Genomic DNA, 13,029 nt, shown 5'->3' with positions numbered 1-13,029 from the left:
ATCTGCCACTCCAGGTGTCCTTCCACGCTTCCCTTAGGAGAGAGGTGGACAGAGGTGGCCTGGGGTCAGCACTGAAACACAAGGGGTCTGTGTTTATCCAGAACCTTCGGGGCCTGTCCATCAGCGTCTTTGAGCCGGAGTTTCCCAAAGCAAAGTGCTGGGTTGGGGGGCTCAGTGCGCATAGGGGGTACCGCTCCCTACCCCAGTGATTCTCCATGAAACGGGTCACAGGGAGCGGAGCCTCTTCTGTCAGATCATGTCATCGCTTGCTGCCTCTCGTCCCCTCCTCAGCCCCTGCAGTCCTTGTCCCTGGCCGACTCAAAACTCAAGACCGAGGTCACCATCCTCATCAACGCCCTGGGAAGCAACACCTCCCTGACCAAAGTGGACATCAGCGGGAACGGCATGGGGGACATGGGCGCGAAGATGTTAGCCAAAGCACTTCAGATCAACACCAAGCTCAGGTATGCGGGTCAGGCCCTCAGCCCTGACACAAGGATGCTCGCTCTCAGCAGGGCCTTAGAAAGTTCTGAAAAAGATTCCAGCCCCAGCCCCCCCACCCCGGCATTGGAGAGCTGGCTGTGCCCAGTGGGGAAAGCCAGCTGGGAAGCAGAGGCAACCATTTCAAGTCTTTTGTCAAAACACTTGGGATTGCAGGCTGGAGGGCCGGGGCCCAAAGTTAGACCTTGTGATTCCCATGAGCTGTTGTCTTAAAGGTTTCCACTATGGCAGAAAACCCACCTGTGGACGGGGGCAGGGTCCCGTTTCACAGTGTCAGCAGCTGGAATGAAAGACCACTGGTCCAGCGTGCCGGCCTCCATCCTTGGCTGTGGGCCTGTCTTACCTCCCTACCCCCACTGCTGCCAGTATAAAGACTTAAAACCCGAGGTGCCCTGGTTAAAGGCAGGTTCATCCTGGGGGCTAGCTATTCTGGGTGGTGATTTTCGACCACTCGTGGCATTTCCCAACTGTGGCTTTTCTTAAGGGCTGGCTACGTGGTAACCACTTTTATTAAGGACCACTTTCCTGTCCGTCCTTCGGAGAGCTCTAGCCACTCCCGAGTACAGCAGTTCGGTGAACAAATACTTAACTCACATTTGCTCTTCAAGGGGCTCTTTCCTGATGCTTCCCTTACCCTCCTGAACCTTCCATCTATACCAAGGCCAAAAACTGCAACCGTTTCTTGAAGGTCCGAGTGTATGTAAGGAAAGTCCATGAGATCAGGAATGGAAAGCAGTTAGAAGTGTGTTTCTTGGATCAGACAAATAAAAGCTGCTTCATGTAGCAGGTGAACTCGCAAACACCAAAATACCTCTGATGTGTTCACCTTCTGAAAGTGAAATAAATAGTACTTTTCTTCCAAAATAGATTCTTTGTTGAGAAAGGAAACAGCATCTTATTTGTAGAAACCAGAGGTTTACCAACAAAGTGAGAGCTTTCTGGGGTGGCTGGTCGTAGCATGTCAGGGCAATGGTGAAAACAGAACACAGTATGACCGGATTCCTTCTAGTTACTTAGAATGGACAGAAGTCTCAGGACCCAAAATTCTTGTGTTGGACAAGGGGTTCTTCGAAATCTTTTATAAACAGCTCTTACTTCTGACACAAGTACTAGAATGCTATTGGGAGAATATGTTGAGAGAGTATCAGAGAAATCAGGTTTTAGAGTTTTCTGGCTACCAAGCACTGGGTAACATCATGGCAAGTTAACGAGGGTACTGCTGCTTTGAAGTATGGTTTTCTCACTGTGTGAGCAGTGAATGGGTTAAGAATGTAATTTCGGCGGAAATGCTCATCCTTGCCGCGTTTAAAACTAAGTTGATGTCATTCCTTGCCTCTCGTGCTAAAATATCTAGATGATATCGTCTGTAAGAGTTTCATCTTCACTGGGGGGAGTCATTTCCTCCATCCCTAACTGTCTGATCATTTATGTGATGTGGTTTCCCAACAGGACTGTCATATGGGACAAGAACAACATTACGGCACAAGGCTTTCAAGATATAGCTGTTGCAATGGAAAAGTAAGTTTTAACTGCGACTTCTTTCTGGAACAATACAAAAGAACCTGTGGGGTGATGGAGGTAGCAAGGAATTTGGATCCAGAAGATCTAGGTCTGAGTTAGCCGATGCTACCCAGCCATGAGACCCAGAAGACACGGACTTTGTTCTGGGGTCCGTTTCTTCATTGGGCCACGAGGGCAGGGATCCCCCACAGTCGTGAGGATTAGGTGAGACCATTTAATTATTCAATTAATTAATTAATTAATTAATTAATTATTGAGAGGCCCACCCAGTATTCACCTGGCTTTTCCTCGTGGTTTTGCATTCTCTTTCCATCAGTCTTGTCTTTTTTGCCCATTATGACAACTTTGAATACAGTGGAGCAAAGAAAGCTAAGCTCCCGAAAAAATACCAAAATCAAGGGATAGCAGGCTCAAGTTAGTCTCATTACTGTCAAAGGCTTTCTTTATTACCGTGGTAACTAAAGCCTACAATTATTGTTTATTGTCAGATTTACTTTGCCAGTTAACAAAACGAGGCAATAATACGAAGATGGCTGGAAGAAATTCTAGAAATTGGGTTCTTTCTGAGCTCTTCCGTCCTCATACTGCATTCTGAAGGCAGGAGTGATCAAAGCAGATTTGCAGCATTGGAAATGAGAGGTTACAGAATGTGGGTGGGAAATAAGGAACCAGTAGCACAGAAGCTGGTCCCCTAGGGAAGGGGTCAGGGAATGCTCACTATCGGTGTTTTTTCCCAGATTCCCCTTCACGTGTGAGGCCTCCCAGGTGGAGCGCTCATGCCTGGTTGTGTGTCATGGATAAAACCCTAGGCCTGGAAATACAAGCCTTCCATTCAGTCCCCAGCTCTGTCACCACCACGCCTATCCTCTTGAGCAAAGCATGGCTCCTTTCTGATTAATTCTTTTATTGAGGGAGAGTGCCAGAGTTAATTATCCCTAAGTGTGCTCCAGTCCTAAATCCTAGGGTTCTGATGTAGCCAGGAGGTCACCGCGGCTGCCCCCACAGATGGTCACTAAATATGGATAAGGCAACTTGCTCTGCCTCTGCCTGCAGCCTTCCACCTATAATTACTCCCACTGCACCAGGAAGCCTTCGAATGGAAGCAGTTGTTTACAAATAGCTACATTTAGGTGCGAACAGCACAGTTGCCTCTGCTGTGGACTGCCTCAGCCCACACTGGTCTTTGTGGGATGCCAAGAACCTGCGCACCCGGTACTCAGCATTTCTGGATTGATGGTAGCACTCCCCGGTTTAGTCTGTTAGCTACGCGCTGCTCTACGATGCCAGTGGCCCCAGAACCCCATCTGGTTTAAATAAAGTACGCTGGTCTGCCGCGTGATTACCGTTGGATGAGGCCAAGGAAAATGCTCCAGGCTCAAAAACAGATGCACTGTCTCCTCGTTTCAGTTGGCTGGCCCCTCTGAAACCAAACAAAAACAGTTCTGCTAAAACAAGGCCAAGGTGAAAAAATGGAAGTCATGGAAATGGCAGCCTTTTTCTTTGCAGGTTATCCTGCGTTCAACCACCCTTATGTTGGACTGAAAGACATTTTTTCCCCGTTAGCACCCATACAGATGACCACTATGATTAAGATGGCTGCTTCTTTTTTTTTTTCTTTTAATTCGTTCTTCATGATTAGTACCTTATTTTGGGAGCGAGTTGTTCATGGACTCTTCTAGTAGAAGTCCTCCGTATCCACAAGAATCACACCGTTGAGTGTTGCTTAGTGTTGACAGGGCGGCCGACTGTGGGAGGGGACCCCACTTGTTCCCACGTGGCTCCAAAGGTCTTTGTTCCTGAGTGCCATGCGGTCGCAAAGGGCAGATGGGTTTGGGGCAGGAGAGAGCAGTCATCTCCGGGGCGAGTGTGTGGTCTGGGAGCAGGTGTGAGGGGTGGGGTCCAAAGCCAGGGTGTAAATTTGGGGTTCCATGCTGTTTGCCTGACACAGAGATGACTCCCCCCTGCCCTCCTGGGTCTCAGTAGCTGGTCAGCAGCAGGAGATAATCCAGGGACACAGTTTTCCAGAAGTTGCTTCGCTGGGAGCAGAGAGTCTGTGGACGTGGGCCGTGTGCAAGAGGGGCCTGCGAGGACCTGCAGAGGTCAAGGCGCTGAGCCAGGCAGCCCGAGCCAGGCAGCTTTTCCAAAGACCATGGCCACTCGGGGGCCTCCCTGTTGAAAGGGGCGCAGAGCCTGAACAGACTTTTTGCTGATACTCCTGTCCTTGCTTTGCAGGCAGGTGTTTTGGTTTTGTTTCCTAGTTTTCCTTTCTCGGCTGGGGCTGCCTGTCACACGGGGCCCCTGTGGGGCTCTGAGGACGTTCAGATCCATTGGTGACGAAAACCAAGTAGCCGGCAGATGCTGGACTTAACCTCCTAGCCACTCTCTCTCGGCCCAGTTTGAAAATCTGGATTTGAAAGCAACAAAACCAGATGCCTTCCAATCATGTTGCTGTTAGAAGACAGCACGGGCTGCCGCGGGTGCCCGCCGTGGGTGCCGTGGGTTCCCGTGGTTGCACACACACACATACCCTGGAGAAAGTGGGCTTGTGAACTAGGGCTCTGAGATAGGCTGTGAGTTTGAAATTTTATAATACACACTGGCAGCTCTCTCGGGATTTCAAAAAAAAAGTGCTGAATGAAGGTTGGGGTGTTATTTTAAAATAAGCATCCCTTTCTCCTTTTTCTAGGAACTATACATTGCGATTCATGCCGATCCCTATGTATGACGCTTCTCAAGCCCTGAAAACAAACCCTGAAAAAACAGAAGAGGCTTTGCAAAAGGTACCGGAGAATCACTAGCTCCCATGGTCATCAACTCACGTTTGAATCGGGTTTTGTTAGTAATAATTCTGAACGTATAAACAGGACTCAGTATTTTCCGAAGCTTTTCTCCCCTGAGCTTGTATTCTTGCGGTCACGGCGGACATCCTGTATGACTGGGGGAGGAATGACATAGGAAAGATGAAAACTTGTCCTAAAATTTAAGTGGAATAACATTTGGACCATCGGCGTGCCAGCACGCACAGCTTCTCGTTCGTCCTTCCGAGAATGTGTGGAACTGAGGGTCAGCACAACTTTTTCCTCAGCAGCTCGTACCTTCCCTCCTTTTCTTTTCTTCTTTCTTCCTTTTCTTTTTCTTTCTTTCTTTTTTTTTTTTTTTTTTAAGATTTACTTATTTACTTGAGAGAGAGAAAATAGAAGGGAGGTCAGAGGGAGAGGATTTTAAGCTGCCTCCCTGCCGAGCACAGAGCCCGACACGGGGCGCGATCCCAGGACCCTGAGATCTAGAGCCGACGTTGAGTTGGACTCTTTACCGACGGAACTGTCCAGGTGCCCCACTTTCCTTCTTTTCTTACTAAGAAACTGAGGCTACGGATGGGATCTCCTTTTACCATCTTTGTTTATAGATGTGTCTCACTCCACAGCCCTTCCCGCCTCCTTTCTGGCAACCCCAGAGGACAACGGGGCTCCCCCCCTTCAAAGCTGAGCCATCCATGCGCCTGTGAGCCACTGTCTCTGCCTGGGCCGGAAACTGGCCCCGAGAGGCGTTCTCTGGTTCTGCCCCATCTCCATCCTTCTCTTTCTGTGGTTATGGTTACCTTTCTCCATGTTTAGATGCGCTCAAGGATTTTCCATCTGAAGAAGCCTACTCCACGTTTCCTGTGGGGGTCGCTGGAAATCTTTCTTGAAATCTTGAAATCTTTCTTCCTTCTTTGTTCACCCGTCATGTGGTACCATCCAAGCCTCCCTCCCACGCTTGACTTTTCTTCCCCACGTCTTCCAGAGCCATGCCATTGTCCAGTTCACAGATCGTGCAGCAAAAACCTCTTCCTTTGCGCTCTTCCCCTCTCTCCCTCTCAGGGACGGCTTTGTTCAAGGCTCATCATTTTTCAGCAGGATTTTTGTTTGTTTTCTTTGTCACGGTCAAAAAGAGCCATCTTCTTTCATGGCACGTTGGAACAAACTAACATCTTAAGCCCACCTCTCCGCATTCCATCCCCGGCCCCCAGTGCCTTTTAAAATTTTATTTATTTGACAGACAGAGATCACAAGGCAGGCAGGGGTGGGGGGCGGGCAGGGAAGCAGGCTCCCTGCTGAGCAGAGAGCCTACCATGGGGCTTGATCCCAGGGCCCTGGGATCATCACCTGAGGTGAAGGCAGAGGCTTTAACCCACTGAGCCACCCAGGCGCCCCCCACCCCCCACCCCAGTGGCTTTTAAAATAGAACCTTCTCTCCTTGAATTGGTATAAAATTCCACCCAGGATCTGCCTCCTATCCACTGCTACCTTCTTCTCTTTTTTTTTAAATTTTTTTTTCTTTTTTTTTTTTTTGACAGACAGAGATCACAAGTAGGCAGAGAGGCAGGCAGAGACAGAGAGTGGGAAGCAGACTCCCCGCTGAGCAGAGAGCCCGACGCGGGGCTCGATCCCAGGACCCTGGAATCATGACCTGAGCTGAAGGCAGAGGCTTTAACCCACTGAGCCACCCAGGCGCCTCCCTTCTTCTCTTAATAGCCTGCCTTTTTGCTTCTACTTCAGGGAACTTGTTAGAAATGCATATTCTTGGGTCTCAGAAATGGGGGTGGGACTCAGCAATCTGTGTTTTTGCAAACTCTCCTGGTGGCTGCAAATTTGGCAATCACTGCTCCAGTCTGGTTGACTCTCGTGCTTTCCCCACTACCTACTGTGTGTGTCTGTAAGGCTGAATGCAAGTGTGAGCACATCTAGAAACTTCTCAGAGCCTCTTTCCTGCCCTGTGCTGGGGATCTTCTCAGAATTTCCTGTCCTTGTCCGTCACTGGCCTTGTGATGTCATTTAAGTTACCTGACTCCATATATCTTTTTCTCTAGTGACTGTGCCTCCTTGAAGGCAGAACCTATGTATTTTTCATCTTTTTAGTTGTTCAGCAGCTGGCACAGTGCCTGGCCTGCCTGCTTGGATGCTCCTTAGACTTGGATGAATAAAAGGGAATAAGGTAGGGGGTGGAGAGAGGGAAAGCCTTGATGTGGCAATGGAAATCATTCCAGATTTGTATTCAAAAGATCTGACTGGGGTGGCTGAGTCGGTTAAGCGTCTTCCTTCAGCTCAGGTCATGATCCCTGGGTCCTGGAATCAAGCCCCACACTGGGCTCCCTGCTCACAGGGAGCCTGCTTCTCCCTCTCCCTCTGCCGCTCCCCCCACCCCGCCACTTGTGCTCTTTCTTTCTCTTAAAAAAAAAAATCTTCACACAAAAGAAAAAAATCTGACTAAATCAAACTCTTTTCAGCTTTGTAATTTCCGTAAGTTACTTAATTTTTCTGAACTTTGGTTTCTTTGTCTCTATAAAACATACAACTAGACAGGAACCATGTTTAGCTGATGTTTAACATACAGTTCGTGCTGGGGACCTGACACTATTATAAATGCTTTACATAAACTAACACTGATAATCTATTACAGTAAATCCATGAGATAGATTTGTTACCTTACTAGCACATCAAGTGTGATAACAGCAGATTACAAATGAGCAAAGCTGTAAGATACTTTATTTAAGAAAGGATTTCTAGGGAAACCCCAAAGTAACCAAGGAGATAAAAACAGGGACATGGGAAGAGATTAAAGCATAACTCAGCTTCTAGCCAGATTAACATAAAATTGCACATTAAAAGCCTGATTAGATTACCTCAGTTCCTGTTATCAGATACATCATATCCAGTTTCAACAACAAAATTTTTTAAAAGATTTTTATTTATTTATTTGACAGAGAGAGATTACAAGTAGGCAGAGAGGCAGGCAGAGAGAGAGAGGAGGAAGCTGAGCAGAGAGCCCGACTCGGGACTCTATCCCAGGACCCCGAGATCACGACCCAAGCCTAAGGCAGCGGCCCAACCCACTGAGCCACCCAGGCGCCCCAACAGCAAAAAATTAAAAAAAAAAAAAAAATTACGACATGCATCATGAAAGACAAAACAAGCATCAGAACCAGACTCAGATATGACACAGATTTTGGAATTACCAGACAATTTAAAATAACTAATTAGTATATTGAGGACTCTAATGGAAAAAGTAAAAAACATGCAAGAACAGATGAGTAATGTAAGCAGAGAGATAGAAACTCAAAGAAAGAAAAGGAAGTATTAGACATCAGAAACACTGTAACAGAAATGAAAAATACCTTTTTTGAGCTCATCAGTGGACCGGACACAGCTAAAGAAAGAATCATTGAGCCTGAAGATAGGTAAATGTAAATTTCTCACTGAAAAGCAAGAGAAAAAAAAAAAGGAATGGAGGAGAAAACCAGAACAGAATATTCCTGAACTGCGGGACAGTTACAAAAGGTAGAGCATCCGCACAGTGGGAATGCCAGAGGGAGAAGGAAGACAAGAGATCAAAAGTAGTTGAAATAATAATGACTGAGAATTTTCCAAATTTAGTGACAGGTACCAAACTACAAATTGAGGAAACATAGAGAACACCAAATAGGATAAATATCCCTAAAAATCTACATGTAGGGATATCATGTTTAAACTGCAGAAAGCAAAGATAAAGAGAAAATCTTGAAGCTGGGGATAAGGCGGAAGCCCTTACATATTGAGAAATAAGGATAAGAATTATAACAGAGTTTGTGTCAGAAATCATACAAGCAGGGATGCCTGTGGCTCAGTTGGTTGGACGACTGCCTTCGGCTCAGGTCATGATCCCGGAGTTCCGGGATCAAGTCCCGCATCGGGCTCCCAGCTCCACGGGGAGTCTGCTTCTCTCTCTGACCTTCTCCTCGCTCATGCTCTCTCTCACTGTCTCCTCTCAAATAAAAAAAAAAAAAAAAAAAAGAAAGAAATCATACAAGCAAGAAGAAAGCAGAATGAAATATTTAAAGCACCAAAAGAAAAATATCCAGCAGCCTAGAATTCTGTATCTAGCAAAATCTTCTTCAAAAGTAAAGGAGAGGGCGCCTGGGTGGCAAAGTCAGCTGTGTGTCTGACTCTTGATTTCAGCTCAGAACGTGATCTCAGGGTCGTGAGATGTGAGATCGAGACCCGAGTTGGCCCCACGCTGAGCATGGAGTCTGACTGGGACTCTCTCTCTCCTTCTCCCTCTACCTCTCCCTTCCCCTACCCCCCCCTTCTCTCAAACAAACAAATAAATAAATAAATATTTTTTTTAAAAAGTGAAGGAGAAATCAAAACGTGCAAAGATAGCATTGTTACGAGGAGAGGAAGAAATTGATGGTGCTCTCTGACAAGGAAGCTATACTGGTTGCAGAATGGTACAGCATTCTGTGAAAGTGGACTTGAAATAGTTAAATATTGCAAACACTTTGGCAACTACTAAAAACTGTTTTAGAAGAAGTGTAGTCAATATACTAAGGAGAGAAAAGTGTAATCATATACAATACTTAAAGCAGAAAAAGAGAGGACATAAAAAACAAGAAATGCCTCATCTACAAATATGTTAATTGTGAAATTTGTGTTTTCTTTAATGAAAAATTAGTGACTTTAAAGCTGACATTTATCATTTTTTTCTAGAATACTTACTATACTCTTATATCGTGAAGATTTCATTTTAACAGAAGTCTATTCCCCAGAAGAAACACGCTTTTTAATTTTACTCTACTAAAGAATAACACTGTGATCCTGTACTCAATCATTAGAAGTTGGGGGGGGGGGTTGGTTTTTGTTTTTAAATATATGATTCCTACATTGAAATACAGGTCTTTTTGTCTTTTATGCTGCTGCTGTTTTTAGCATTGAGACTGAAGGTGTCGATCAGCTCTAGAGGGCCGTCCAGGTCATAGCTGCCCAGGAGGACCGGCAGACATGATGACGACACTTTGGGCCCTTTCCCTCCATCTTCAGTCAGGTCCTCCATCCTCAGCCTGTAGGACATGGGGTCTCTGTCCTTGCCCTGGAATAGTGCGGGGAAGGAAGGCTTATCCTGCTAATCTAAGAGGCAGTCCTTTTAGTGGTGATGTGCCAGTGGTTGATGTTAAGGGAACTGAATCATTGTTATTCTTCCTTCCCCTTGCACTGGCTTTTAGAAATGAGCTTTAAATATTTTTTTTCCCCTCTAAAAATAAATAAATAAATAAATAAATAAATCCCTCCAGACTTAGACTGTGCAGCACCATTGATACCCCTCTAGAAAGTCTGGAAATGCATGGGCCAGACCTGGGTGCGTGGCCCATACGTGAGCCGAGCCTCTGGTACAAGCTGCTCTCACAGCTGGCCCCCAGGACAGTGCTTAACAAGACCAAATGCAAAAGGACAAATAATAAAGCAAAAGTACCCAAAGCTGGGTGGCAGTGTGTACCTGTGTTATTTCAGGCAGGATTTTTTTTTTTTTTTTTTTTTTTTTTGGGCGAAAACATTTCCCATCGATGGTAATGTCACCTTGGAAGGACATGACTTTGGGGGAAGCAGAAGAGAAAATTAATATAATAAAATGCCATGGTCCTAATGTGTCACTTCAACGATGTTTCATTTCAGGGATCTCTTCATTTTTATATGATTCCTTCACTTACCTTTAGTAGAAAGGTACATTTCGTTCTGCTTTACGGTTTCCATGGATGATAGTAATTATAGTCTGCATTTTAATTGTCTCTAATTGGTATTAAATAGTGGTCATGTTAGCATATGGAAAATGAAAATGAAAATGTCATAATATGGAGAGACTCCCGGTTATTAGAAGTTCTTAACCAGGGAACTGCAGTGACAAATTAAAGCCAAATGGTTAAGTGGTATTATTAAAAACAAATGAAAACAACAACTGAAATAAAAGAAAAAAAAAAAAAAAAACCCAGACGGTGCCGTTACTGATGGCGAAGCATTCTTTGGCGACATCTTCACACACGTCCGTCTCCCAGCGGTTAACCCCGTCGGATGACTGGGTCAGTGTTCTTAAACACTTCATTCCCATCTGGTCATCGTTTGTATGTTTGAATTTTTAATAGGAGATTGTGTCGAAAAATACAGACTTGAGGCAACTTCAAGCGTTATTTTCTGTGGAAATCTGTTTTCGTGTTTTCTCTACTTTTGCTAAAATCCGTGCTGTTTCTGAGATAGCGTGAAGCCCTCCTGAGTTGATGAAACTAGTATATGTCTTCGTGTCGTACAGCCGGTGGCCTTCCAATTTTCCACCTATTTTCTCCTTTTTTCCCTTCAAACAGATAGTTTTCTCAGGGCCGCTGGCGTCCGCCTCCTGCAGGCTCGGAGTCGGAGGCCGCCACCTGTACACCGTGGCCCGTTTATTTAAGTTTGCAACTGGTGGGTGGTGAAGGACTCGCGAGGGAGAGACTCCTGAGGGAAAGCAGGGATCACCGCGTGGGGTCTCCGACGGCGGGGCACTCAGACCGTCGCCCACCTTTGTCAGCCACCGAGTCCCGTCAGCTCGCCCCCGGGACCCGCGGGTTCCGTCTCTGACTCGCACTCCCAGCGTGCATCACGGTGACAGCCCGCTTCCGGTCTCCGCGGGGGTCATGGGCGTGGGGTCAGCGACTCTGAGCTTTGGTTCCAAGTTCAGCACCTCGCTGTTTCTGGCGTCTCCCTTCACCCTCCGCCGAGTCGCGGCGTGTCCTTGAGAGATCCGTGTGCTTGCTTTTCAGATCGAGAACTTCCTGCTGCGGAACCACGAGACCCGGAAGTACTTGCAGGAGCAGGCGTACCGCCTGCAGCAGGGCATCGTCACCAGCACCACGCAGCAGGTGAGGGGTGCGCGCCCGCGGGCGCGCTCGCGGCGGCCGCTCTCCCGAGGGGGGCGCGCGGCAGCTCTGTCCCCGAGTCCTCCCCGGGGGCGCGGGAAGAAGTGGCTTCTGGAGATGACAACAAACAGAAGGAGAGTTTGGGGGAGGATGCAGGGCGAGGAAAACATAGGCTAATTCCGATGCTGAAAAATGTGATTTCGTTGCTGATGATTTTGTGCTTTTTAAGATTGTGGATAAAGCGTATGTTCGGGCTCCGTGCGAATAGTAGGAACCCCTCATTACGGATGAGAGAATCTGAGGGTAAGCAGATTCGCTGCGTCAGGGACGTTGTGTGTCTCTCTGCCCTTTCTCATACTCCTGTGAGTCTGAAACAAATTCCAGTTTCCCCCCAAATAATTGAGAATCTGTTGAATATTGGGGCACCTGGGTGGTTCGGTTGGTCAAGCGTCCAGCTCTTGATTTTGGCTCAGGTCATGATCTCAGGGTCTTGCAGTCAAGTCCCACCACGGCTCCGTCCTGAGTGTGGAACCTGCTGGAGGTTCTTTCTCTCCCCCTCCCTGCTTGTGCTCTCTCTCTCTCCCTCTAAAAATTTAAAAAATAAAAAATAAAAAGAGAAAGAACTTGTTAAATGTTAACACTTAATTACTAAAGGGAAACTACAGTGTTTCCTTTTTTACTTTATTTCCCTTCTTTCCACCCAGTGCTAGAGAAGAAAAAGGAATTATGATAATAAAAGAAATGTGGATTATTTTCTTCCAAAATATCAACCCAAACCAAGGATCCTAAGGTATTTGAGGAAATATATGTCAAAGAAAGAGCAAGATAAACCAAAAATCTGACCTCAGATAATTCAGAGCACAGCCAAGGACTTCGATAAATACTGTAATTAGTAAGTTCAGTGGGACTTGAGGGAATATTCTATCCATAATAGGAATAGTCCGCTGAGCAACAGGAAACAATGCTTAGCAACTGGAAATGTGCTCACGGTAGATAGAATTAAATAAACTGGCAGGGCACAAAGTAAGGTGTTTCTCTGGAAGAAAAAGTAAAGGAAAATCTCTAGAACATGCAGTAAAAAGATGGAAAACATGAAAGAAAGGTAAAACAGAATGGTGAGTGGATTCCAAAGGACCCAACAGCCTTCTGATAGGAGCTTCAAAATTGAAAAGGAGAAAAAATAGTAGAAAACATGAATTGTGGGGTTGATGTGACCCACTGAAATTGATCCAAAGGAAAGGCCAAAAGAGCCACACCTAGACACGTCCTGGTCAGAACACCTATAAGAGAGGGGAAAAAAAAAAATCTCAAAGAGTGTCAGAATCAAGGGC

General features: G+C 46.2%; 1 protein-coding gene across 11 annotated transcripts in view; it reads left to right on the top strand.

Moving 5' to 3' along the window:
• CARMIL1 (capping protein regulator and myosin 1 linker 1) overlaps positions 1-13,029 on the top strand; it is a 297,975-nt gene that overhangs the window by 199,367 nt on the left and 85,579 nt on the right. For all 11 annotated transcript variants that reach the window (XR_014311992.1, XR_014311993.1, XM_082731456.1 and 8 more), the window contains exons 21-24: positions 292-464; positions 1,951-2,019; positions 4,709-4,802; positions 11,603-11,701. Coding sequence is in view for 9 of the 11 variants with exons in the window: in XM_082731456.1 (XP_082587582.1) it covers positions 292-464; positions 1,951-2,019; positions 4,709-4,802; positions 11,603-11,701 (435 nt within the window). In the remaining 2 variants the exon portion in view is untranslated. The remainder of the gene's footprint in view (positions 1-291; positions 465-1,950; positions 2,020-4,708; positions 4,803-11,602; positions 11,702-13,029) is intronic.

This window comes from Mustela nivalis (genome assembly GCF_964662115.1).
Source record: "Mustela nivalis genome assembly, chromosome: 5".
Classification (NCBI taxonomy): domain Eukaryota; kingdom Metazoa; phylum Chordata; class Mammalia; order Carnivora; family Mustelidae; genus Mustela; species Mustela nivalis.
This window is presented reverse-complemented; position numbering and strand designations above follow the sequence as displayed.